This window comes from Macrosteles quadrilineatus, unplaced genomic scaffold (genome assembly GCF_028750875.1).
Source record: "Macrosteles quadrilineatus isolate MER2022 unplaced genomic scaffold, UCM_ALF_1.0 Scaffold_15__1_contigs__length_3749704, whole genome shotgun sequence".
NCBI lineage: Eukaryota > Metazoa > Arthropoda > Insecta > Hemiptera > Cicadellidae > Macrosteles > Macrosteles quadrilineatus.
The window spans coordinates 791,077-818,897 of NW_026542608.1; the positions used below are offsets into that span (position 1 = coordinate 791,077).

Sequence of the window (27,821 nt, forward strand, 5' to 3'; positions counted from 1 at the left end):
TTAAATTCATTTTTAAGAACTTCTGGTTAATATATAGTATTGATATGCCTATACAGAAGATTAATATCTCCACCCATTACATATATTTCAAATTTCAATAGTGTACGTCGTTTGTGGCACTCTGTGGCATCGTTTATGTGTCTTATGGAGTAATACCATTGTCAGTCAGTCTGTCAGCGTTTTAGGCAGTCCCGAGAGTGGGGACGTACAAGGCATCTCCCATCCACCGTCTTCCCGCAGCTTCTCCTGCTAGCCGAAACGAATACTCGGCCCTCGACCGTGTCCCATCTGCCATCCTTAGAGGAGTGGTATTTTATTCATTCCATTTTCATCGCATTCGCATTCCATCCCATTCCCATTGTCAACGTCAACGACCAACAACTAACAACTTCAACACTCAACACCACTGAGCTAAAATTATAACTGGAGGTAGCACTGCCATGGCAGAAGTCTGTCAAAAGCGTGTCGCTGATTTTGTTAGGTTGGTATAGCAGTAAGTTTTCTTATCATAGCAATGACATGGCTTCTTATAACTAGGTTGGTATAGCAGTGAGTATTTTTGTCATACTTGAATACTTTTAATACTTTAATAATTTTCTTTGAAATGGCGACCATACAAAGTAGGTATTTTAAGCCAAGTATAATAATAGTTATAGCAATAATATGGCTTCTTATGACACCAGACTCACGCAAACATGGCGGCTGGCGACACGCATCTTTGACATTCAGTGCTACCTCCAGTTAGAATTATAGCTCAGTGCTCAACACTCAACAGTCAACACAACGACCAACAATGAACAAAGTCATCGTCTGCTGCTGCGTCATGTCAACGTAGAAATAAATGACAAATCACCGGGTTTATTGCCCCATTAATTATTGTTTGTAGTTGTTGTAGCCTATGATATAAAAATGCTATTGCTATAACGAAATAATCTTAAATACTAAGAATATTATAAGAATTTCAACCAACCATGGGACATCGTAAAACGGTTGATTTTACCCTATCTGTACCCTGGGGAATCATTGCAGGTTAGTTGTCAATGCTGTTGACAAGTATTTTAAGGTGTAAGCTTTTGTGGTTATATGATTCAGAATACTCATATGTATTGAAGATCTTCCAGTGGCGTTATCCATTTCCAGCTATGTAATCCCCAGGAATATTTGTGAATAATTCTGCAGATCAAACCAACTAACTAACCAACTAACTCCCTGCAAGTATAAAACCACTAAGTTAAGTTAACGACTAGGCTATAACAACATCCCAACTCAAGTCACTTCATTTGAGGGTAATAATTTACTTATAAGTAAATTATCGGTAGGTGCCTCCAAACAAATTTTTAATTTTGATAGGCCTACCTATCTTACTAGTTATATAAGTAGTCTAGTATTTTACCTCCTGAATCCATAAAAGATATGCCATTTTTCACCGCTGACGAATATTACTCAAGATATAGGCCTAGGCCTAGGCTACAACATTCGTGCAATAGTTATTTGTGCAACTAGTGAGCAATTGCCTCACTCGAGAGAAACCCTTACTCACGAGCCGTAGGCTAGTGAGGAATGGTTTCTCGAGTGAGGCAATTGCAATTTGCCCTCGAGTTGCACATTATATTTTTCCTACAGTTACCATAAAACAAATAAATTGGTAAAGAAACGTAACTTATTTTTACACTGAAGTGAACTAAATATGACATTTAATGTGAAGTGACCAGTACAACAGCTGACCAGCTGATTTACAGCCAGTGCTGCCAACGTATTTCGCGTGCATACGACCTTGCCTGCAGTTATGTGGTCACTATTTCGTGCCTTCACGTTGCAAATCTGGAGTGAGACAAAGTAATTAGAGTGAGACAATGTTAACATTGTCTCACTGATGAGCAAATTGGCCACTTTGCTTTCTCAAATCAGTGAGAGAACATGTACCGGTACATTGTTAGGTAACTGTAGGAAAAATATATTTACCTAACCCGCCATGTTAAACTTCCCTATCCCAAGCGTGATGTATACAACTTCTTTACTTCTAGAGTGATGTAAAGTTTAAAAAAACTCACTCGGTGAGGTAATGAAACCCATTTAAATAACATTGAGTGATTAACTTAAAAAATATACCTCTATGGAGCCAATGACGTTCAACGCTAGAAATCAGCTGTGCGCTTGAATTTTATTGTTTTGTTTTGAAGAATTTTCCTAACCTAGCTTTTGTTTGTAAATAAACGTTACTGTTAGAAGATGAGTGGAAAGGATAATGAAAAATATTGTTCGTAACCTCGTGTATATTGTCGGGTCAGGTAAAATCTTGTACGTTACACGTTACGCAAGAGCGTGTTTACATCACTTAGGTAAATTATGCAACTCGCTTCCGCTCGTTGCACAACATTCACCTGCGTGATGTAAAAACGCTCTTACTACACTTGTAAGGTAAATAGCTATTACAACATTAGAATAAATAAGGTTGGATGGATGACATTTACAAGTTGAATGAACTAAGTTAACCCTAGCGCTGGCAAACACCGGATATACGGCGCGAACGGCCGCGGCCGAAATGGCAACGCCGGATATACGGCGCCAATGCAGGTATTACGGTAGGCCTATATATAATTTTTTTTTTTTTAGTTTTGTAACCTTTTTGGGCTACTGTTGTAATAAATAAGTTAAATAATACAAACCAGAGTACCGGTACCCTGGAATTATATATTATATAAGTTGTACGGTTTTGTACATGACCTGGGTTGGATGATTATTTGGTACTAGCGCGGGGGTATGATCGACATATGAATAGGGCTATCAAACAAAATACACAAAATAAGCTATATAAACTATATATTTTTGGAATCAGCACAAAATTTACCACAACTTTACAATTTACCTTATGATGATAAGTCTTACATGCACTTAGCAATACGACGGAATATAAAAACATTTTATAAAAAAATTAATAATGCCTACAATTTGGAAAAACTAAAAAAAAATTTTTTTGTGGTAACAACCATGTAAACCACCTATATTATTGTTCTCTGTCTTATTCTGAACAAAATGATATATAACAATCCATAGTTATGTTGCTATTTCTAATTTTTATGATGGTTTAAAAATTATATTACATAATCAATAATATCCCTATGCCAGTACAGCGTTACACTAACTTAGTGCCAGCTCTAGGGTTAAGTTATGAGTGAAATAAGTTAAGCCTACAGCTGATTGTTTTCATCCACACGAAACGACAAGCACCTAGAACATTCTGGTTACAACTTTATTAACTTACTCTGATTCTGGGATCGGCAATAGGCCTATGCCTAAGTTAATGACGACACTTCATTTTACTATGCAAGTATTTTTTAAATAAGTTGTTACAGTACTGTACTTAACAGTGTTTTGATTTTGTGTTTGTATTTGCATGATCGGGGTAAACTTCTGATAATCCCTCCCGGCTGTGTTGACATCGTAACCGTCAACCGCAATTGAGGCAAAATTCTGACAATTCTCCACGGTCGTGTAGACATAATTATTACCTTCCATGATCGTGGCAATGTATGAACATATCTTGCGGTCGTGAGGAGATTTTCATCGTCTACCGCGAAAGAGAGAAAATTCTGATCACCCCTCCCTGCCGTGAAGACATCATTAATTGTCCCCCGCGGTCATTTGTACATAGTAATCGCCTCCCACGATTGCAGCAAAATGGTAATCATTTCCTGCCATCTTGTGGAGATCATCATCGTGTTCCGCAAATGAGGCAAAACTCTGATCTTTTCCCGCAGTCGTATGGACATTATTATCGTCTTGTGCTATCGCGATAAAATACTGATCACCCCTCGCAGCCGTGAAGACATCATTTTGTTGTCCCCTGAGGTCGTTTGTACATAGTAATCGCCTCCCACGATTGCAGCAAAATGGTAATAATTTCCTGCCATTTTGTGGAGATCGTCATCGTATTCTGCAAATGAGGCAAGATACTGAGCTTTTCCCGCTATTCTATGGACATTATCATCATCTTGCGCTATCGCCATAAAATTTTGACAACCCCTCGCGGCTGTGATGACACCATTATATCGTCCCCTGCGGTCGTTTATACAAAGTAATCGTCTCCCACTATTGTGGCAAAATGGTAAATATCTCCCACTCCCTCGGCCATTTATTGTATAGATCATCGACTTCTGGGAATGAGGCTAAATTCTGATATTTTCCCGCGGTCATGTGGACATTACAGTAGAACTCCAATTATCCGAACTCCAATTATCCAAACTCCAATTAACCGAATCTCCAATTATCCGAATCGCTTATTTCAACAATTTTAAAAACGTAAAGCTACAGTAATAAGTTTTGCAAAATATCAAAGAATTGTTATTAAACACATTTAGCCAATTTTTGACTTCGATGGAACACTATTGACTTAATAACATGTATAGAACACTTGTACTATGAGCATTGTAAACTGTAAAAATGTTCTGATTTAAATTATTATTAATTAAAAGTTCACTTAGTACCGAAAATGAGGATTTTTCTTTAAAATTCCCAAAATTCAGGTAAAACTCCGATTATCCGAATTTTTGATTATCTGAATGGGGTCTGGTCCCTATTGATTCGGATAATCGGAGTTCTACTGTATCATCATCTTGCGCGATCGCGGCATAATTCTGATCATCCCTTGCAGCCGTGTAGAAATCATTAATGTGTCTCCTGAGGTCCTGTAGATATCGTAATCGTCTCCCCTGGTCGTGAAGAGACATTGTAATTATTGTTTCCCGCGATTGCGGCAAAATGTTACTCATATTCCCCAGTCGTGTGGCAATCATCATCGTCTTCCGCGATTGCGGCAAAATTCTTGCTGTTTCCTGCGTTCGTGTGGACATCAAGAATCAAGAATTTATTGCAACAAATTACAAAAAGAACATTTTGTATAGTTGAGGTCATATTGAGAGTAACTTAGGCTAAGAAGTCTCAGTAATCTGCAAGGATAAAATGTCCAGTGGTTAGCATATCAATTAGGGCCTATAACATTCAATAACTTAGGCTACTTTAAATAATTTAAACAACAAAGTAAGTTACAGATTTAAGGCCTACATCAGTCAGAAACTAAAAACTAATATCAATGTCAGACATGAAAAATTCACTTAAACTATAAAAAGGGTGATTTAATAACCGGCAAAAAAGTTTACTTTTAAATAACTTAAGATCAACACAGTGTGCCTCAGCTGGCAAACGATTAAACATCTTTAACCCTATATAAGAAAAAGATTCTTGTGACTTTGTTAGCCTGACTAAAGGTAACTCTAAATTATTCCTATGTCTAGTAAAATAACTATGTAAATGTGATCTCAAGGCTACAGCATTAATATTAACTTTTACATAAACAAGACACACATAAATAAATAAATTAAAAACAGTGAGTATTTTTTCCTGAATAAACAAGGGTTTGCAATGGGCTCCGTACTTGGAAAAAGTAATGATATTTAAAGCCTTCTTTTGTAGACAGGAGCAAGATTCTGCTAACATCATGACCACAGCCCCACAGCAAAATACCGTGTAGCTTAAAATACTATTAAAGAAGGCAAAGTAGGCCATCCGTAGGTAGTGTCTAGGGATTAATTTTTTAAGCTTGCGGAGTAAGTAAATAACTCTTGAGAGCCTACTACAAACATGGTCAATGTGCACACTCCAGCCTAATTTAGAATCCAGGTATATACCCAATAATTTAACATTATCACAGAGTTGAGGAAAGTTTAAATCATGGTTACTTAAACTAAATAAAATAGATTGAGTCTTACTATTATTCAATAGAAAACCGCTACTTTTGAACCAATTGTTACATTCAATGAGACAGTTGGACATATAAACATTAAGATTATCTAAACTGTGATTAGGTCTACTGCAGAAAAAAGTTGAATCATCAGCAAAAATTATAGAATTACAATTTACATTAAGAGGCAAGTCATTAATTACAACTAAGAATAGAAATGGGCCAAGGACCGATCCCTGGGGCACGCCACTCTTCACTACCGACACCTCAGTGAGCTTATTGTTATACAAGACTTTCTGTGTGCGGTTAGCCAAATAGGTCCGAAAAAAGTTTAGCTGAACACCTCTTATGCCGTATTGTTCAAGTTTTGTGAGAAGGATGTCGTGCGGAACACAGTCGAAAGCCTTTGAAAGGTCACACATGGTGGTGAGTGTGCTTTCATGCTTTTCAAAACCATTATGATCGTCTTCCGTGATCGCGGCAATATTCTGATAATCCCTCGTGGCTGTTTGTAGCCATATTGTCATCTTCCGCTGTCAGGGAAACGTCACTGTTGTCATTCGCGATGGCGGTAAATGAAAATTCCAGGTGGATATACAAAATTCACGCATAATTCCCGGTTCAAAAAACTCAAGCACAATTCCCGGATTTCAGGTCGGTATAAATATTGCAAATTGCAAAGGGGCGCTACTATTAGTTGTGCCTAGGGCACTGACAGGGTAAAAAAACGGGCCTGCGCAATACACATATAGTCACGTAATAAAGGACATGTTAACGCATAGAAGGGTACCATCGTCGTATCAGGAACAAATTTGAGTCAAATGAGAGGGTCAAGAGTGTGAAAAAAGATGCTGTGCTCGCAAAAATATCTAAATATTTTGGGACAATAGTCCCGAGTACTGATAAATGTAGTAAAGTGCTAACGGGTCATGTTCACGCATAGCAGGGTTGTATTTCTACATGGAATTGTCAATTTACCGCCATCGCGCATGACAACAGTGAAGTTTACGTGACCGCAGGAGACGATAATATGTCTACACACGGCCGCGAGGTATGATCAGAATTTTGCTGCGATCGCAGAAGATGATGATAATGTCTACACGACTGCGGGAAACAGTCACCTCAGGAGACGATTTCAAGGGATTATCAGAATTATACCACAATCGCACAAAACGATAATAATGTCCACACGACCATAGGAAAAGATCCGAATTTTGCCTCATTTGCGGTAGACGGTGACAATCTCCTCACGACTGTAGGATATGTTCATATATTTCCGCGATCATGAAAGATGATGATTATGTCTACACAAACACAACTGCTAGTAATATTCAGAATATTGCCGCGATCGGGGGAGACAATAATGATGCGCGAGGGATTATTAGAGGTTTACCGTGATCGCATGCAATACAACCGCCAAATAATTTTTTGAGCGGAGCGAGCAAAGCGAGCGAAGCTCTTTGGGATCAACTTCAATGCAACAAATAAAGAAACATCAATAACGGCTGAACGTATTTCAGCCAAACTTAACAAAATTACTTAGACTAATAGTGAGATGGTTTTTAAACAAAAAAATTTCAATTAGATAATGCTAATGCAATTTAAAACGAACTTAAAATTTCCAATTTTTAACATTAGGCTTATGGGACTAAAGTAGCCATGACAGTTTTTTTGTTTACAAGAAAAATGTAAACAAGAGAACTTTCTAGACTTTTCTTTTAAACGTTTTTAAACCATTCCTATGATCTTAATAAACAAGAAAATACTGTAAAAAGATTTTTTAAGGCGCGGAATTCACTACAAATTGTGAAAATATACTGAACTACTTCCTCAATGCGCGGAGCATATCGCAGTGACTACTTACTCTTGGGCACCTATTTGTGTTGCCAGCTGATTAGAAACAGCCAATGTTAGAAATCATGATTTAATAAGCGTTATATCGAACCGCATTGAAATCGATATTTAATCCGATAATACCTCACAGGTTATATTATGTTGAATTACATCGACGGTACAGTAAGTTTCACACTTATTAATAAAACGCAGATTGAACACTGATCTAATTTAGGCATGTGGGGAAGGTAGTTCGGGGTTTATGAGTATTCGTGACTACATTAAGTGTTTTGAAGTAAGGTTTAGATTAGGAAGGTATAGCTTTGACATTCCATCCACATGTTAAAGTTGTAGCCAGGTTTTTTATAAAATTTGTCTTAGTTGATGTGAGCCACCTACAGATTGCGCTGATCTAAATTACTGATTTCTGCCGATTAAACGATGGTTTTTACCAAGACAAACTGATGGAATGACTTATTATGAGCTATATCAACTGTTGTGACCCTGCAAAACGATGTCGTCAGTAACAAAAAAATAAGGTACAAAATAGAGTTTTAGACACTAGCGCAATCTATGAGTGGCTCACACAACCACATTCTTTTTTAGTAAAAAATTGACGACAGCTGATCCATATAGATGGGATGTCTTGTGGTTATAGGTAGGTGATCGGGTTGTTCATTTGTGTTGCACCATATAATTTTTATCTTTTGGAATAGTTGGTTAAACGATTTCAAAAATGCTTTTAAACGATTTCAAAAATGCTTGCATATGGTCTTAACAAACCATCTACAGTATTCTAGCATTGACTTTATATAAAGTCAATGATTCTAGCAAATTACTACATAAAAACCAAAAGAAAAGAGCATTTGGATTTGGACCTTTGACCATAGCAAAACTAACATAATTTATGAAATGTGAAAAGTTGTATATCATTAAATACTATTCTGTAATATTAATAATTGTTCGGCAAATCCTCATTTTAATGGCCCGGCTGAAAATGGAATCTGCATTTTGTGAAACAGTAATTTGGTAACAATTCAGTAATTTTAAATGTTGATAACAGTAGCCTATCCTATATAAATTCTGTTATTTGATTGCCAAGCCACGGACTATACATACGTCCAGTTACAACCGTAATAATAAGTAAATAATTAATAACCTGGGCTTATAGAAGTACACTTCTAACCACGGTATGGATAATTTGTCTAGACCTGTCCAGAAGTGCTACTAATTTCTAATTATATTATCTACATTGTATATTTAACATTTAAGGCATGTCTTCCCTTCTTATTATTATTCTGTTTTCTCATAAATCAGCTGAATGCGATGATTACTTAAATTACTTATGTTTAGGCTTACATTTCAGCCATCTTATTTTATTGTTCAATAAGTTAGTCTTTTTGCAGTTTTTACGTTTTTACACATTGAAATACATGATTGATAATTCAGTTCATTTTAGTCTTTTAAAGGTGTTTTACATTTGAGTCTTGCATTAAAATAGCCCTACATTTTTCGTAGGCCTATGTTTTATCTTTGACTATCAATATAACTAGACATATTCCATCCCCATGTTAAATTTGTAGCCAGCTTTTTCATCAAAATCTTCTGTATCCAATGGTCAATGGTTTTATTAAGGTCAGTATTAAAATGCCGTCTCTAAATCGTCCCAATAATGGTAGAAGACCTACATTCCAGTTACATTACAATCATATCCACCATCAAGAATACTTGGTATTAACAATCATAAATTATTTCCAGCAAAGAAAGCTTAGTTTAACCGATTGCAAAGGTTGAAATGAAGACCAATGTTTATGTTGCACAGTTGAATTTAAATGTCAAATTTACCCTCCTGATGTTATACTTTAATACTCGTTTTTTAAATAGTTACTGTTTTTTTTTTTATACTTAAAATAACCGATTGTAAGGGTGAAAAATGAAGTCCAATATTTATGTTGTAGGCTACAGTTGAATTTGAATGTTAAATTTCCTTTCTCTTTTTTATACTTTAATGCCCTTTTTGGATGTTAATATCAGATTCCAACAAGTAATATTTTCCTGGTCAAAACTACCATAATGCACTTCCGGAAGAGGTATCTGAATAACAAGATGTAGTAAAAACAATTTTAAATTATTGTAATTTTAATCAATAAAACAAGCATTAGAACATCTATTGAATTTTTTACATTTAGTTACTCATACAAATATCAAATCACGTTTGTTCCGCACAACTGGCTTTCACCTCTCTTAACGCAACCCTAGTTTATTTCCAATTTCTGAAGACATCATTGAAGGATTTGAAAGAAAATGTCATACTGCTGCAGTGTTTCTTGACGTAAGCCAGGCCTTTGACAGTCTCACTGTCTCAAAATGAAGCTATGCACACACAGATTTCACATCAAGCATCGGCATATGTTTATCTACAGTCCCAATCGGCTTATATGTAAATGGAATTTGCTCCCTATGTATTTCATACGGGAGTTTATATTTAAAAAAATTGTTTTTCTTTTGCGAGTTCGTTTGGTTCTTCTACCCGAACAATTTTTATGATCGAGGTCTCAAATTGAAGATATGCACGCACAGTAGGTTTCACATCAAGCATCAGCGTATATTTATCCACAGTCCCAATCGGCTTGTACATAAAACAAAATTTTCTCCCCATGTATTTCTTACGGGAGTTTATAATTCTAAACATTGTCTTATAATTGCTTTTAATACATCTCCAGTTTGAATGAAGGCAAAGACTTTGTTTTGGTCTTGAAATAATAATTAAATTACGGGCTTTCATATGAGAGGTCAATCATTCAAATCGGACAAGTTTAAGGCGATTCATATGAGCTTCCAATGAAGACAAATTTTTATTTTTCCAAAATTTGACTACAGTTAAAAGATTTATACTCATGTTCTAATTGTGATACGTTAAATGTTTTGGTCTAAGAATTTCCAGTAAAATATCGGCTTTCATTTAAGCTATCAGTTATTCAAATTGGACGAGTTTCAAGCAAACGCAAGGTGAACAATCAACATAAAATTTATTTTTTATAAGGTTTTTCTATGATTAAAAATCAATAGCTCCAGTATTTTTTATGTTTTTTAACGTGTTTTAAACTCAAAATAATCAGTAAATTATAGGCTTTAATTTGATCAATTATTTATTCAAATAGGACAAGATTTCACGGTCAGCCTCCATACAACGCAAATCAAAAATATTTCAGGTTTTATTTTTAATAAACGATCTATAACTGCAGTTCTAATTGAGTGTTACGTTTAATATTACGTTATAATATTTACGTTAGTTACGTTATAATATTTGGTATCACAATGTTATTAAATTAGCAGCCAATGATCATTTAAATCCGACAGGTTTACGGCAGGTTATGGACTTTTAATTCAGATTAATTTAGATTTGTTTAAAACCTATATATTACAAATTATTGGGTTTTCTTTTTTTGAGTCGGTTTGGGTCTTCCACCAGATCGATTTTCATAATCTTGGTCTTAAATTGTATGCATACACAGATTTGCCATCAAGCATCCGCATTCATTTTTATCTGACGTATATTTCGAGTTATGCACAAATGCAAATTCCTCCCTGTACATTGAAAGTTAGTATTTATTTTCCAAGTTCGCTTGGTATTTCTACCCGACCGATTTTTATATTCTTGGTCTTAATTTAAAGGTATGCACACACAGATTTACCATCAAACTTCATCATTCATTTATGTACTGTATTACCGGTACTCAACCAAAAAACATAAATTTGATTTTTTTAATTCTTACTTGAATTAACGATGTATTTCACCAGTTCTAATTACATTATCCTTTATGTTTTGGTCTAAAAACCTTCAGGGAAAGGCCACCTTTCATTTGAGTTATTGATTATTAGATTCGGAAGTTCCTAATCAGGCTGCTGAATCACGAATGAACAATAATTATAATTATTTTAAGACTTATCAGCACTATTTTTATAGCACGTAACACTATTTTTATTTTAGTTGTTTTAAATGTATTGGTTTTGAAATATTCCTAGAAATAAAGTCTATCATATTGATTGTTTAAATCAGTCAAGTTCAAGGTACTGTATAGTGTATACTCAATAAAATAATATAAATTTGATTATTTCTCGGATATGGGATTTAATTTGAGATATATTTACTCAATTATAACAACGTTATCCTATGTTTTGAACTAAGAACCTTTAGTTAAATACCAGCTTGTATTTGAGTCTTTGATCATTAAAATTGGGGATGTGCCTAAAGCACGCTGCTGAATCACGAGCATTGTTCCAAAAACGGAGTTATTTATCATCAATTGATAAATGCTTTTGCGATTATCAACAGTAACTGCCGATTTTGACAAGTTCACCATGTGAGCAATAAAAATGTAATGTACCTGGATGGCAGAAAAACCCTGCTAGTTTGCAATTTCATACACTTTGTTTTTTGTTTAATTAATGTAAGCAACTCTCATTTTAGTTTTAGTGTGAATGTTTTGTAGCCTCAAGTAAATATAGTAAATATCTTGTTACAGGGAGAACATATGGCGAGGAGAATGATGTCCCTGTATTGTGTGTTCATGGTAGAACAGATAATTTGGAATCATTCTCTCCACTGATACCCCTACTCCCTCACAACCACTATTATGTATGCATTGATCTACCTGGGCATGGAAAATCTAGTCACCCACATAAAGGTTATATTGTTGATTTTGTTTGGTACGTTTTTAGTGTGAAAAGGATTATCAACCACTTTCGATGGTCAAAAATATACTACTTAGGACATAGTTTTGGAGGCCAGATAGGGTACGTACTTACAGCTTTTTATCCGGAACTTGTTTTGAAGCTGGTTGTAATAGACAGCCTAATATATCATCATCTTCCTCCTGCAAACACTTCAAGGGCTTTGAGAGAGTTACTATTTGATGCACACTTTAAGCTCGAGAGCAGATCTAGTATTGATCAAGCTCCTACATATACAATTGATGAGTTTGTACAAAAAATGATAGAAACCCGAAAAACTGAAGTTACTAGTGAACACATCAGACCAATAGCTGAACGGAACTTGGTCAAAGTAAACGAATTTAAGTACAGATATGGTAATGATCAAAGGACTAAAATACTAAATGGTCTCTTCTTTACATTTGATCAGATAAAGAACATTGCCAATGAGATTTGCTGTCCCACAATGCTGATTCTTGGGAATAAATCTAATGTCACCAAGCCGCATGACAGGCTGACCCATTCACCTTTACACAACAATTCAAATGCCACATTCCACATTATTGAAGGAGATCATGATCTTCACTTGGTTCATACTCCTCAGGTAGCACGTCTAGTCTCTACATTTCTTACCAAAGGAACACTGAGCAAGCTTTAACCAAAAGGTACCGTAGCAGGTTTGTGTAATATATTGTGTGAAGCCATTCCAAAAAAGGTTATAGTATAAATCTATAAAATGCATACAGCTTTCTATAAATTGAAGTTACATAGTTATATGAATTTATCCTTTACATTATTGTATATAATGTAGTGACTCTAGTGATTCTACGAGTAGTATGACACAATTCCATGGTTGTAGAAAGGATTTGTATCTGTTAGGTAACTAATGAGCTGATCATATGGTAGAACCACACATTTAAGTTTAGTAACAACAGTGATTATATATAGCCAGAAAAATGATAAAACAAACATCCTGCTCATTATGTACATTCTGGATTAACTTAGATACCGTAGGTTTTTATTAGCTTATGTGTAAAGCTTATTTTAAAAGATGATGAGGGTGTTGACTTCACTTGAGTTTTGAGACCAAATACAGAATTTCCAAAATAACACTTCAAGTTAGGGCATCTTTTATTGGTGGAATGGACTTTGATAGGGTCTTAACAGGTAACTAATGAGGTGATCATATGGGAGAACCACACATTAAGTTTAGTAACAACAGTGATTATATATAGCCAGAAAAATGATAAAACAAACCTCTAACCGTGGGAAATAATAAAAATAAAAAAATAAATAACACTTAGGCTTGTTTCACATCTACCCGGCATGCTGTTAACCTGACTTCTAGTCGGCACCGGGTGCACCTTTCACATTACGCTCACACCGGCACTCCGGCAGTTGTACTCTAGCTTGTGAAACGTGTGTCTTAGGGATGGAAATGGAACTTAATAGAGCAAATTGTAATGTTACTTTGAAATAACTTTTATTAAAATTGTATTTATATTTGGATTTTTTTTATTTCATTCAGTTTGAATTTAAGTAAAATTCAATTCAATGTTATGTAATAAAAAATTTAAAAAATTGAGTAAAAATTTAATTTAGTTCAAATAATTCTGCTCTTGAACTAAATTAATAAGTAGTTCATGGTCTATTTCCGACATGGCCAAAACTTTGCGAACAAATACCCAAAAGAAATACACAATAACTACAAACAACTGAACTAAAAGTACACTTGGTGAAGACGGCAGGTGCCGGTTGTATGTGAACAGTCACATTGGGCCGCTATACCCACAACTCCAGCTGGCTTGTTTACCTGACACCGGCAGTAGGCCATTGCCGAGGGGGCACCCGGCATCCCTCGACTAATACCTGGCAGCCGGGCAAATGATTAACCGTCATCGACACATGTCGTGCATATGTGAACGGTCCCATATACTTCTTCATCCCATTGCCGGTTAAACGACATCCGGCACCCGACAGCCGGGTAGATGTGAAACAGGCCTTAACTTTATTTGTTTCAACTGAAAAAGGATTCTATTTTTATCCCAGTCCTGAGCATTAGGTCTACTATTAAATCCAAACTAAGATATGAGTGTATTAAACAAAGTGTTTCTAACTTAAGCCTTCTAAATAGTACATAAATAATGTTATGAATCACCAAACATTCAAGCTCAATAATATAGAGAGTAACCATAGTTAAGCTCAATAAAATTACTTTTTGTATATTGTGCTGTAAAAATCCTTTCATATAAATTGTCCAGTTGAGTTAAAATGTTATTTATATATTAACAGTTCAATATTTCCTATTTAATAAATAAAAGTTTTTAAATACATTTGTGTTAATTTCTTTACTAAATCATAGGTAATATGGTTTTGTTTATACATCATTATTTTGATCTGCTGTCATTAGTGAGCCAGTGGCATCATTTCACCAAATCCTTGTGGGGGGGGGGGCAAACACCAGGGGGTATGGAATACCCCCAGCAAACAAGGGGGTCCGGGGGACCTCCCCCGGAAAATGTTGCAGTTTTGAAACAAAAAAAGAGGGGCTTAAGCTTATTTTAATTGTCAAAAATACTTCAAATAAAAAAAAATGAGTAAAATTTAGGCAGAAAATTAATGAAACTAAGAATTATTGACAACAGACAGAAACACAATAATTTTATGTTGATAAGTTAGTCATCTAAGAAACGTGATCAATAGTTCCATGATGTATTAATATTATTTTTGTTATTAGATTCATGACCAATTTCTCGTGTACAACATTTAGCAATGAATACGGTTGTTCATAGCTATAGTTTATAACAGTTTATTTTGTTTTTTAAATAAATACAAGTATTTAGAACTTAAAAGCAAATCAAATTTTATCACCAATAAAATAATTTGACACAAAAGTACAAATGGTTCTATTTAACTATATTAAATTGGTAGTCTACAATGTTAAAAAAAAATTACGTAAAATTTATACACATGTATAATTTTAATGCTTGAATAATTCATAAAAGTAAATGACAAAGCAGTGCTTCTAAAAAATCTGAATTTTTATGTATACTGTATATATATAAACTATAAACAAGTGGTTTATCGTACAGCACCAAACAGAAATACCCCCGCCGCAGCCAACCTGCAGACTAAGCGAATTTCAACTTGTCAATACATTTTTACTCAAATATTTCCATAAACATATTTATTCCCAATTTAAATAACATTAGATTTAACAAGTCCTTAGGTTTGCTGGCTACTGCTACAGGGAAGGTAAAAAGTGTTTTTTGACCATATGTCAATAGTATAGGATGAAATAAATAAATTTGCCAAATTTTATCAATATATATCCATAAACAAGTAAACTACAACAGTTTTCATTTTCTCCATAAGGATAACATGGAAATTTTAAATTACACTTTTTTTTAATTTTCTCCGTGACTGTTAGGCATACAACAGCGCTTCAGTATACTAAATTATTTCTTTTTTTAAGCTCTACAAAATGGTTGAGAAAGAAATTGAAATTTTTTTTTGGTTTTTAGGGTAAAAAATGGGGAAAACCCATCTTTACCCCTAAAAACCCCCATAAACCCCTGTTCCCATGGTCCGATTATGTTGGTTCGCAAACTCGTTTGAATAAACGTAGGTTTACACGTTTGTACCAAATTTCATCAAAATCGGATCATTTTTGCTCGAGTTATCGCGCTAACGGACACATATATTAATTATATATATATATGAGTTTGAACGGATGGTGTTTTTGGTCTCTGGGGACCTCAAAATGAAAAAGTAAATCGGTCCCGGGTCTAGGTCTTACCATGAGACCTACGGTAATAGCTTATTCCCTATATGGGAAATTCGCTAAAAGTAAATGAATAACAATACTACTAATTTATGTAAACTCAAAATGTGCTATCTAAGACAATAAAACAATAATAATTTTTGTTTCAAATTACTGTACAAGAATATACAGATTTTTGTCTGCTGTGCTTTTTAGGATTTGACAGGAGAAAATATTTGTTTATTGGCTAGTACAGATCTTATTAATATTTAGGGTACTCTGTAACTTAGTTTACTGTAAAAGATTCACGGTTTAATGCACATGCATTTCGAATTAAGAGTCCTTGGATGCTAGCGGTCATCTTTGATGATTTCAAACAGCGGTCAAAAGGTTATATATAGTCAAAAAATATTTTTTTCAAATACCGGTACCAAAGTGATTGCAATTTTAATATCCAATGCACTGTGAGGCCAGAAATTAAATTTTCTTTTTTAATTGTTGTCTGAGTTATAACGTCTAGCCTCCAAGGACAATAAGAAAATATTGTATACAACACAGTTTGAGTTTTTAACTGGTGCCAGCAAATGGAAAGTACACGAGCTTTATTTTAACAACAAAACCGCAATTTTCGATTCTTTTGTAAATATTGTACAATAAATAAAGTTACATAGTATACTATTTATGATTTAAAAGCTTTCTTGAAACCAGCTATTCATTCAAACGAGCTATTTATTTTGGTTATGACATAATAAAAAGTTAATACAATCATACATAGGCATTTTGTTATCCCTCCATATGCTCACGCTTTGATGTAAATTATATTCAATTTCTAAAAGAAAAACTAGTTTGGCGGCACAAATGGTAAAAATTGGCCGATTTACATCAAATTTAGTATCAAAATAATGGACATTTTAAAACAAAACATTATATGATAGGCTAATCAATATTAATAATTTTTGTAAATAAATTAACTTCAGTTTATGGTATTGGGTGTCTAGTTTCTGTTTTCGTTGAGCGCAGCCAAGCGACATTAATTAGGGTCAGTCGGTCGGGCAACTCCACAATAGCAGAGGAAGGTAGGCCTCCTTTTCCTGGTCCGGAGATACCCTGTCCACAACTATAGTTAATTTAATTTACATTCGTACATATTACAATGTAAAAAGCCGACAGAAATTGTCGAGAAAGCCTGGACAATTTGATTTATTTTACAAAAAAAAAAACAATGCTAATGACATCAATACACACAGTAGGAATTTATTCGATAAGAAAACTCCTTAAACGATATATTTTTAGCCTTTAAATACTACCCTGTGTACGCCACTATCTGCTCTGTATTTTGCTAATTTTCTTTATGCTGCCTCTACCCTAATCACTAATTCATCTGAACAAAGTAAAAATATGTGTGTTATAACATTTTGGATATATGGTATTGCGTTTTAAACCATAATAAAAGCTAAAATACAATTTAAGAGTGTTACTGAGAGAAAGTCGCGACCCTGTAATTTTCTACATTTTTTCTATCCCACCAACACATCTTACGCTAGTTCTAACCTGTAACAGTTGTACACAATATTTCAGGCAAGTCCTAGATCGTAATAAGAAATAATGTACAGACAAAACTCTAATTTTATTTATATAGAAGATGTCTCGTGTTCACATAAACTTTCAGTGAACTGATAATTTGTCAATTGGTAATGCTATCATACTTTATTTAAATATTGATATCAGTAAACTAAACTATACTATGAACATACCCGCGTGAAGTTGGCCCCACCATAATGAGCACAAATTATAAAAACATGTCCATAATTTAGTGCTGAATTTGTGCTTCTCAAAGGTATATATAACAAAAAAATTGTGCTCAACAATAACACACCAAAAAATTATAAAAACTGTTGGCGGGGCTAACTTCACGTTCAGCCCGCCACCAAACGAATTAACAATGTATTATACATAGAAATTTAGTGCTCATTTTGTGCTACAACAATATATAGTTTTTATAATTTGTGCTCTAAAAAACAACGAGTAAATGAGCTCTTAAACTGCTGCTGGTGATGACGTCATCCGCCCCGCCACATTGAGCAAATCGGTTGAAAATGGTGTCATGATTTAGTGTTCATTTTGTGCTACAATAATATATATAAGTTTTATAATTTGTGCTCTTAAAACACCCGAGTAAATGAGGAAAAACTGCTGCCAGTGATGACGTCATCCGCCCCACCACATTGAGCAAACCATGTAACAAACTATTTTGTACCTGACATTTTTTCCGAAAAACCAACTCGTTTAGGAGTTACAGCCTATGAAAAAAACATTGGTTGAAAATGGTATCACGATTTAGTGCTCATTTTGTGCCATAACAATATACAATTTGTGCTCTAAAACACCCGAGTAAATGAGGAAAAACTGCCCCCGGTGATGACGTCATCCGCCCCGCCACATTGAGCAAATCGGTTGAAAATAGTCACTTTTAGATTAAATTCATACAGTATACAGGGTGTTTTAGCCACCATTAGAATCTTGTAAACGATACATCTTACAGTAAACTTAAAATCGGGATCATTCTCTTGTTTTTAAAGATGTTGAAAAATAAGTAAACGTCATGTTTGTAAATGGCCGCCATTTTCCAACATGGCGGCCAACTTAGATATTTCTTATGGAACACCCTATATTTTATAACGTTTTCGGGTAGAAAATGCAATTTAAAAACTATTTTGTACCTGACATTTTTCCGTAAACCAACTCGTTTAGGAGTTACAGCCTATGAAAAAAAACATTTCCGGTGTACTTTTAATATCATGTAGCCCCTAAACGAGTACGTTTAGAGCAAAAATGTGAAGAATAAAAAAAGTATGGCAGCAAACTTGGAAAGTAGAAAACTGTGTAACTCTTTTAGGATTGTAGATGCAATTTTAAGATGTATTTAATCCTCACATTTTTGCTCTAAACTTACTTGTTTAGGGGCTACATGAAGTTAAATGTACACCGGAAGTCTCTTTTTCATAGGCTGTAACTCCTAAACGAGTGGGTTTACGGAAAAATTGTTGGGAATAAAATAGTTTTTAAATTGCATTTTCTACCCGAAAACGTGATAAAAATATAGGGTGTTCAATAAGAAATTTCTAAGTGACTATTTTCAACAGATTTGCTCAATGTGGCGGGGCGGATGACGTCATCACCGGCAGCAGTTTTTCCTCATTTACTCGGGTTTTTTAAGAGCACAAATTATAAAACTTATATATTGTTGTAGCACAAAATGAGCACTAAATCATGACACCATTTTCAGCCGATTTGTTCAATGTGGCGGGGCGGATGACGTCATTACCAGCGGCAGTTTTTCCTCATTTACTCGGTTGCTTTTAGAGCACAAATTTTAAAAACTATATATTGTTGTAGCACAAAATGAGCACTAAATTTCTATGTATAATACATTGTTAATTCGTTTGGTGGTGGGCTGAACGTGAAGTTAGCCCCGCCAACAGTTTTTATAATTTTTGGTTGTTATTGTTGAGCACAAATTTTTTTTATATATACCTTTGAGAAGCACAAATTCAGCACTAAATTATGGACATGTTTTTATAATTTGTGCTCATTATGGTGGGGCCAACTTCACGCGGGTTATGAACATCGGTTTTTATATGTAATTGTTTTGGCAGAGCTTTGCTACTGCTAAAAAAAATAAGTTCCCCTACTTCTATTTATTTCAAACTAATTAATAAAACAAATAATAAATAAACATGCCTATCAAGCCCGAAAGGATTTTTGAGATAAGAATATGCCTATATGTTAATCGGGGATGTTAGCTATAATCATGCCAAATTTCAGCCCAATCCGTCGGGTAGTTAATGCGTGATTGAACTTCAAACAAATAAACAAACACACAAACTTTCACATTTATAATATTAGTAAGATAAGATTACATCGTATTGGGCTCATTATTTTCAGAATTTTATGTAGGAATCAAATATATAAATAAAAATTTATTTTAAATTAAAATTAAAAAAGTGCAGATCTGTGGGACTGTGACAGTAGGTGAGTTTGTTCGCTTGGTCAGTCCGGCGAGCGGACGCGGAGGGTCGGTCGAGTTCCGAGAAGCGTCTTAATCCGCTGGATATCATAGCAAAACGGACGGACTATAATTTTGTGTTAAAATTTCGGCAATTTCACTATTTTTCCCGGCATCCACGGGGTAGAGACCTTCAATTTGAGCCCTCTCCCATTACGCAAAGAATGGGCTTACCAATTAATAAATAGATTTGCAATCAACTGTTTTTTATTTACCAACTGTCAAAATGACATCTATTCAAAGATATTACAATGTAAACGAGTAATTTGAGCATTTATTTTAAGTAACGCAATTAAACATCGTATTTTGCAATAAAATAAGGATCGAGTGTTAATGAGTGTTTTGTGTTGGTGACATTTGAGTGCAATGGCGTCAACGCAATGTTTTACTCCTAAGGTGAAGAGTAGATTGTACAACTTGTATGCCATTTTTTTATTTTACATAATATGGACAGCTGTAAGGACGAACTATAAGGAACGTGAACTTATACTTTGATATCATTGCAGAGGAAACCCATCTAAGGCTAAATAAAACTGCACGAGAAGGACATTAAATCTGTGTTTTCATAAAAGTCAAGTAGTTTCAGGAGAAATAAGACCACTCCAAAGAATCCTTTATTAAAACTTGCATTGAAGGATTCAAATATTTACAATTAAGTGATTATGGAGAATAATATTTATGGATATTTTTAAAAATTGACATAAACTCTCAACTATACTCGCGTCAATGGTGGTACCATGTAGGCTACATTATCATTGGTGAAAATGCACATGCATATTATCATTGTAACGTCCCTCATATTTTATGTACTACAGTTAACTCATTATGAGAGATGCTACTCTTCAGCTTAAAGCCATCAATAGTGAGACAGTATGCACCCAAACATAGATTGGAAGCAAAATAAAACAGTTTACTCCAGAAAAGATTTTTATTACAACAATTCGTAATGTTTACAAAGAATTATAGAATTTTAGATATGACCATAAAATACATTACAATTTTGACTCTTTTACTTGGAAACTCCGAGTAATTTTTCTCTGTTCAGATAAAATAATCACTTACTAAAAACAAATTAAGTACCCTGTAAATTCTCCCCTCTCCTACACAAAATCTCATAAAACACACTCTAACAAACTATCTCTAAGTCTTTACGCCTCAAAATCCAACTAAAATTACATAAAATAGGCCCCAAATCAAAATAAACTGCACTGGAATGGTACTCATCACTTCCATCCCGCGACGTGGTATCCTGGACTGAAGACGTGTGATCTCCATGGAGCATCTAGCTTGAAAATATGTGGAAGTCTGCGCAGATCCAAGAAAGACGAGACCTTCAAAGATGATAGTCCTTCCTCCCGATGCCGTAGATTACAATAGCCAGCCTAATGCCTCAGATCCAGGGGTAGACGTGAACCCTGTGAAAACTCGCCATTCTCAGTAATCACACTCACTGCTGTATACAATATATATACAGTACTCCTCCCAGTTCACGATAGGTACAAATATCTAACCATTCCAGTGCAAAGGTAATTAGTCTACTACATTTATCAAGGCCATTTAATAAAATCGTCTAATTTGTCATCTTTTTTTTATGGGAATTTTTCTATTATAAAATACACTTATTACTCAGATTTTGTGACACATTTGTTCAAATTATTATTAAATTAAATAAACTTCGATTAAGTTACATACTTTTGAAAGGAAGCTATTACCCTAACATGATTCAGACTGTACAAATTAAGCTCAGAAATTAATAATATACCCATGATACATACTTGAAATTACTTAAAACTAAAGATTGAGTGCCTAGATGGAATTTAAAATTACAAAATTATACATTTTCTATCTTGCCACCACGTGGTATGATCCTGCAATCTACAACTTGTCTATTCAAACTACTCTGCAACTTAAAACATTCACTTAAAACAATTAACAATGCACTTCTCGATATATTAACGCTCTTTCCTGGAATAAATTTGTAATTTTTTTAAATAAACTAAAATTTCCTTAAAATCTTACCTCGTTCTGAGGGTTATAACATGTAAGATGATCTGCTTCTCCAGATGCGACCAACATGACATACAGTACAATGACGAATGTGGGCATTTACCGTAGTCTGCCCTCACTCGTTTAATTTCGGCGTACACCTACAGCGACTCTATCTGTCTGCAAACCATGAAACTAATTCCCCCCTCCGTCGCATGAATAGGTGACCATTGCCTTGTCTTTTGTCCTTGAACGTCAGCTCACCTACATAACATGTAAACCCGTCTGCGAATGTTAAATATTAAACCTATCTAGATCAAACTCTTCTAACAGATTTATTGTAACGAAAATCGTTACATCATTAATGCTGCTATGTGTATAAGTTGAGACACGTTTGTAGAAAACACTAAAATAAACAATTTTAAAATATTTACAACTTTAATTATACAGAAATGTTCATAACACAGTACGTAATTTCATTAGTTGCATAAGCTTTTACGTCAGTATTTTTAATTAATTGAAAATTAAGTCTGTTATAACTCTTAAAATAGCTCCTGTAATACCGGTACTTGACAATTGCTTGATTTCTAGCAACGAGTAAAAATTCAACAATGCATTAACATAATAAGCTCTCTTTTACGCTGCACGACTAGTAAACGGCAGAAGTAAGGCAGAACTACCATACACGCCTGCAACGATGCGCTGCAAACCACGCGACGAGTAGCTATATGAACCGTACTGTAAGTGAGCCTTCTAATATTTGTAGAGGGTTCACTTACTCTACAGATCATAGTGCCTATGAACTGTAGTGTAAGTGAGCCGTCTTCTATTTGTGTAATAGTTATCATGAAATAGGCTCGTATAGTATACGAGCCTACTCCTGTAATTTATATAAATTCAGTATTTTGGCTCGTATACTATACGAGCTTGTTCCTGAATTATTCAAGAATTCATACGCTTCGCTCATAGGTACTATGATCTGTAGAGTAAGTGAACCCTCTTCATTTATTTGATATTTTTGATCGGCTCGTATAGTATACGAGCCTGTAGTGCACGTGAACCTTTAATATTATTTACGAAGCTCGTATAGACTATGATTTGTAGAGTAAGTGAGCCATGTGTTTTAAGAATTACATATTTGGAGGATCATAGTGTCTATGATTCGTAGTGTAAGTGAACCCTAACCGTGTATACACGTTTTATCAAGGTATAATTGACTATAATATTGTGGTATAATTACCTCGTCAAGTAATCCAAATGATGTGATGTTAGGCTAAAAACCTACATGTTTCGCCGTTAATACGGCATCGTCAGGGTACAAACACAGTACAGTAAGACATTGCTGTCACACGCATACAATAAACGTGTGACATACAATTGACGAGGTAATTATACCACAATATTATAGTCATTCATAGTAATCCAGGGGCCATCAACATGGAGTATAATTGACATTATATAAATGTAAAAATCTGTAGGGACTGCAGCGAGCAGTTTCACAGTGGTGATTGTGTCCAACCTCGCAAATGTGTTCATTGTTCAGGCCCTCACTCCAGCAACTCCCAAAACTGACCAGAATATATTAGGCAAAGGAATATCAAAGATCACATGAGCATGAATAGAACAGATTACTTTACCGCAAGCAAACAATTCCCAAAAAAGTCCATCAAAGCCTAATAGCTCCCAATCCTTTGCACAGGCCATTAAGAGCGATCAGTGTTCTTACCAAAACTGTACTAATTCCTATCGACTTAATTTACAAAATAGTTTCTCGTCCCTACAAGACAATATTGACGAAACAGAACCATTGACAGAAAACCCTGCATACCCACCGCTCAGTAAACCAAAACAACCTGGTACTCACCAAAAAACCCAACCCACTTACCAAAGAAACAATGGAAAAGCTTACAATAGAGTGCAGTCAACCCATAAAACATTGGGTGTTTATCAAACCGCTAGCTCCAATGCCAGTTCCATTGAAAAGGCAGGCTCATCCAACACTAGCTCAGTACAAAACTATGACAGAGATCAATTAATTAAACAAATATGCCTAAGACTTAAGTCCCCTACCATAACAACATTTCAACAAGTTGACGAGATGTTAGTTTCGCTAATGGCCCCACACCGGACCAATAAAACGTTGACAAATAAAACAATCAGACATTAAATGACACTAAACCTGGTAACACAACTCAATCAAAGTTAACATCTAAAACTGGACATAAGTGACCTAAAAATAGTTCAATGGAATGCCAGATCGATAAAACCTAAATGGCCAGAACTTACTCATTTTATGAGAAAAAACAAAATCCACATAGGACTAATCCAAGAAACCTGGCTGAAGGACAATGACATTCTAACCGACAATAATTACGAGTAGTCAGGCCAGCGACTTGGCAGAAATTTGACCTTGAGATGATCTAGGTGTACTCTCAGCTGATCAGCTGATTAGTTGACCACGTGACATTAGTTGACCACGTGCAGTAGGTGTTTGTATTAAATATTAAATAATGGACGTTAAATATTAACGTGTTGGCCTGACCGGGTTTCGAACCCCGGTCTTTTTGTTGGTAGTTGGAGTCGTTACCATATGAGCCACAACAGTAGTTATGGGTATAGTGGTAAATGACACCTTATACAGGGTACCTATACCCTTGTACCTATGTATATATACAGGGTGTGTATTGGAGATTTGATTTTAACATGGAGGTTCACGGGTTCGAATCTAACCAACCACTAATGGTATTATAGTGAGAGGTTTACTGGTTCAATCCTAACCTATGCTAGAGGTCTATGGGTTTAATGCTAACCTATCATTGGAGGTTCACGGGTTCGAATCTAACCTATGTTAGAGGTTCACGGGTTCGAATCTAACCAACCACTAATGGTATTATAGTGAGAGGTTTATGGGTTCAATCCTAACCAATCACAACTGTTTATTTCAGCTGATCACGTGATCTAGTTTAGAGGTTCACGGGTTCAATCCTATCCTAGTAGGATTTGTAAAAAAAACATTTTATATAGTGTATAATGCTTAAACCTTACTGTTGATCATAATTGGTAAATGTTGGAGGTTATTTTATAGTGTATAATAAATATAAATCAGCTGAAAGAGGGCTTAAGTGGAATTTTACCGTTGATCATAAAAGAATGTTAAATGTGTAGTAGTATTGGAGGTTATTCTATATATGCTATAGTGTGATGAAACAAATGATAATTGTATCTGATGTTAAAAACAGCTGAAAGAAGGCTTAAGTTTACCACTGAGTATAAAAATGGTCTTTGTAAAGGCTATTAAATATATTATGTTAAACTTACATCTAATTTATGCTAAATGAGTTACTTAGGCTGTTTTTTTGTATAGTGTTGTATTGTAGTGGGTGTCTTAGAGGTTCACGGGTTTAATCCTTACCAATCACCATTCATTTTTGGTTGGGGTGTTTTTTTTTGTTGGTATAGTTAACTGTTTGTATATGAGTTCTGAAGGTTTGATCACTTTTTACCTAAACCAGTCTGTTAATTCACCACTAGAGCGCTAGTGTTTATGGTATAATTATAATAATGATTAACTTGATATAAGATTATACTCTGAGTTGATGGTATTAGTTTATAAATTCTCTACTAGGTTGCAGCACTAGTGCTACCAACTACTGTTAGCCACTTATGTGACTTTGTATATGTAACATAACCTCACTTTTTACTTATTAATTTATTATTAAGTGTTGACAGTATTAGTTGAGGTATTAGTTTACAAATTCTCTACTAGGTAGCAGCACTAGTGCTACCAACTACTGATTATATAATATATGTAACATAACCTCACTTTTAACCTAAACAAGTCTATTAATTTAGCAATAAGTGTTGACAATATGTTATTTTGAGTTGATGGTATTAGTTTACAAATTATCTACCAGGTTACAGCACTAGTGCTACCAACTACTGATTATATTGTATATGTAACATAACCTCACTTCTGTCTTATATGCTTTCCCGCCAATTTTTCTATTGCCTCCCCCTATTAGATGATGTAATTTTAAAACTTGTTGGATATTTAGTTGAAAAAATAATGAAAACAACTGTGAAAGCTAAATATGAATTTATATATATTATTTTATTTATATTATGTACATAATCCTATAACTTAATACTTAACGTTAGTAGAGGAGGAGAGGGGCAGCCATCTGAAACAGACAATAAACATAATTAGCTAACTATGGTTTAGTATGGCAAACTGTTTGAACCTAGGGTTATAAGTTTGAATTGTACCAGGGAGACTAATGTTTATACTAAATTAATTAGCTATGACCCTCCTTATTAAGACTGTATTGAAGCTATAACATAGCCTCACTTTATGTATTGGGTAGGTCGCCATTTGCTTTTCTGTCAGTTGTATTGCCAAATTGATATAACCTCACTTTTTTATAACTTTATAACTTCAAGTTGAACAAGTTTATTAATTTACCACTAAGTATCAATGAAATATATTTTGAGCTATTTTATTGAATAAAATAAAAAGTCAGGTAAAAATTATTCTATAGTAAAGATAACCTTATTTAATCAAAGATATTTACCAAAGAATTATCTTTCTGACTATGGAATATTATTTGTATGAAACTAACTAATTGACATAGGGAATTTACTTAATGTTTTACTATAACAAATTATATTAAAAACACTGATCATATTATTTGTTACTAAAATATTATACTAATGTATTAAAATATGAGTACTGTATATATTTTTCACCATTACATTTGATGAGTATTGAAGTATATCTTATAACTGAGGTCTGTTAGGCTTATATTTGAGTGTGGTTTCCTCTCTAAAGTATTATTTTATTGAATTACTTAACTTATAGTAACTTTAATGAATCAATAGAACAATACATATTGAAAGCTGATTTTTTTCTTAAGTTAGTAATCCAACCTGCTAATTTAACCTCTTGAAACCTAACACTGTTAGGGCTATAAATGCTTAACCGGGTTCACTTAATGAGGGGATAGTTTAAAACTCTATCTAATATAAAGCTAAAAGAGGTGTAAGAATACATCATTTCCACTATGGAAGGCATAGCAGAAGAACTACACAAACCCGCTAGGAAAAACTATACCAGACGTAATGTAACTCTTAAGGGAATAAATGACTTGTACCAGGCTGATATAGTAGAAATGCAGCCATATGCAAAGTTAAACAAGGGGTACCGCTATATTATGACAATCATCAACTGTTTTTCCAAGTTAGGTTTTGCTATACCTTTAAAGGACAAGTCAGGTCCTGTAGTTGCTAAAGCACTTGAACCTATACTAGCTAAATATAAAATGAAAAATTTTCAAACTGATCAAGGAAAAGAATTTTTTAATATTCATATTAATAGGCTGATGAAAGAGTATAACATAAATCATTACCATACATTCTCAGAAATGAAGGCGTCAATATGTGAGAGATATAATAAATCTCTTAAGAATAAAATGTATAAGTTATTTACTGCTCGTGGAAGTTACGAGTGGTTAAGTATTTTGCCAAATATTGTAAAGTCGTATAACAATAGTAAACATAGGACTATTGGTATGAAGCCTAAAGATGTTAAACAAAAACATGTTAGGATGATACTAAAAAGGCTAAACAAACTAAAAAACCCTAAAGGTAAAATTAAATTTCAATTAGGAGATAATGTTAGAATCAGTAAAGCTAGAAGGACATTTAAAAAGGGATATCTACCTAAC

General features: G+C 34.3%; 1 protein-coding gene across 1 annotated transcript; it reads left to right on the forward strand.

Annotated features, from left to right (window-relative positions):
- Nucleotides 1–830: 830 nt before the first annotated feature.
- Nucleotides 831–14,616, forward strand: LOC129005075 (serine hydrolase-like protein). The gene is made up of 2 exons (XM_054433867.1): nt 831–1,029; nt 12,097–14,616. The coding sequence occupies exons 1-2, from the start codon at nt 972–974 to the stop codon at nt 12,939–12,941; spliced, it is 903 nt and encodes a 300-aa protein (XP_054289842.1). The 5' UTR covers nt 831–971; the 3' UTR covers nt 12,942–14,616.
- The last annotated feature ends 13,205 nt before the right edge of the window (nt 14,617–27,821 follow it).

Coding starts and splice junctions, on each gene's coding strand:
- LOC129005075 (XM_054433867.1), top strand. CDS start 972: ATGGGACATCGTAAAACGGTTGATTTTACCCTATCTGTACCCTGGGGA. Junction 1,030..12,096: donor ACCCTGGGGAATCATTGCAG/GTTAGTTGTCAA, acceptor ATCTTGTTACAG/GGAGAACATATGGCGAGGAG.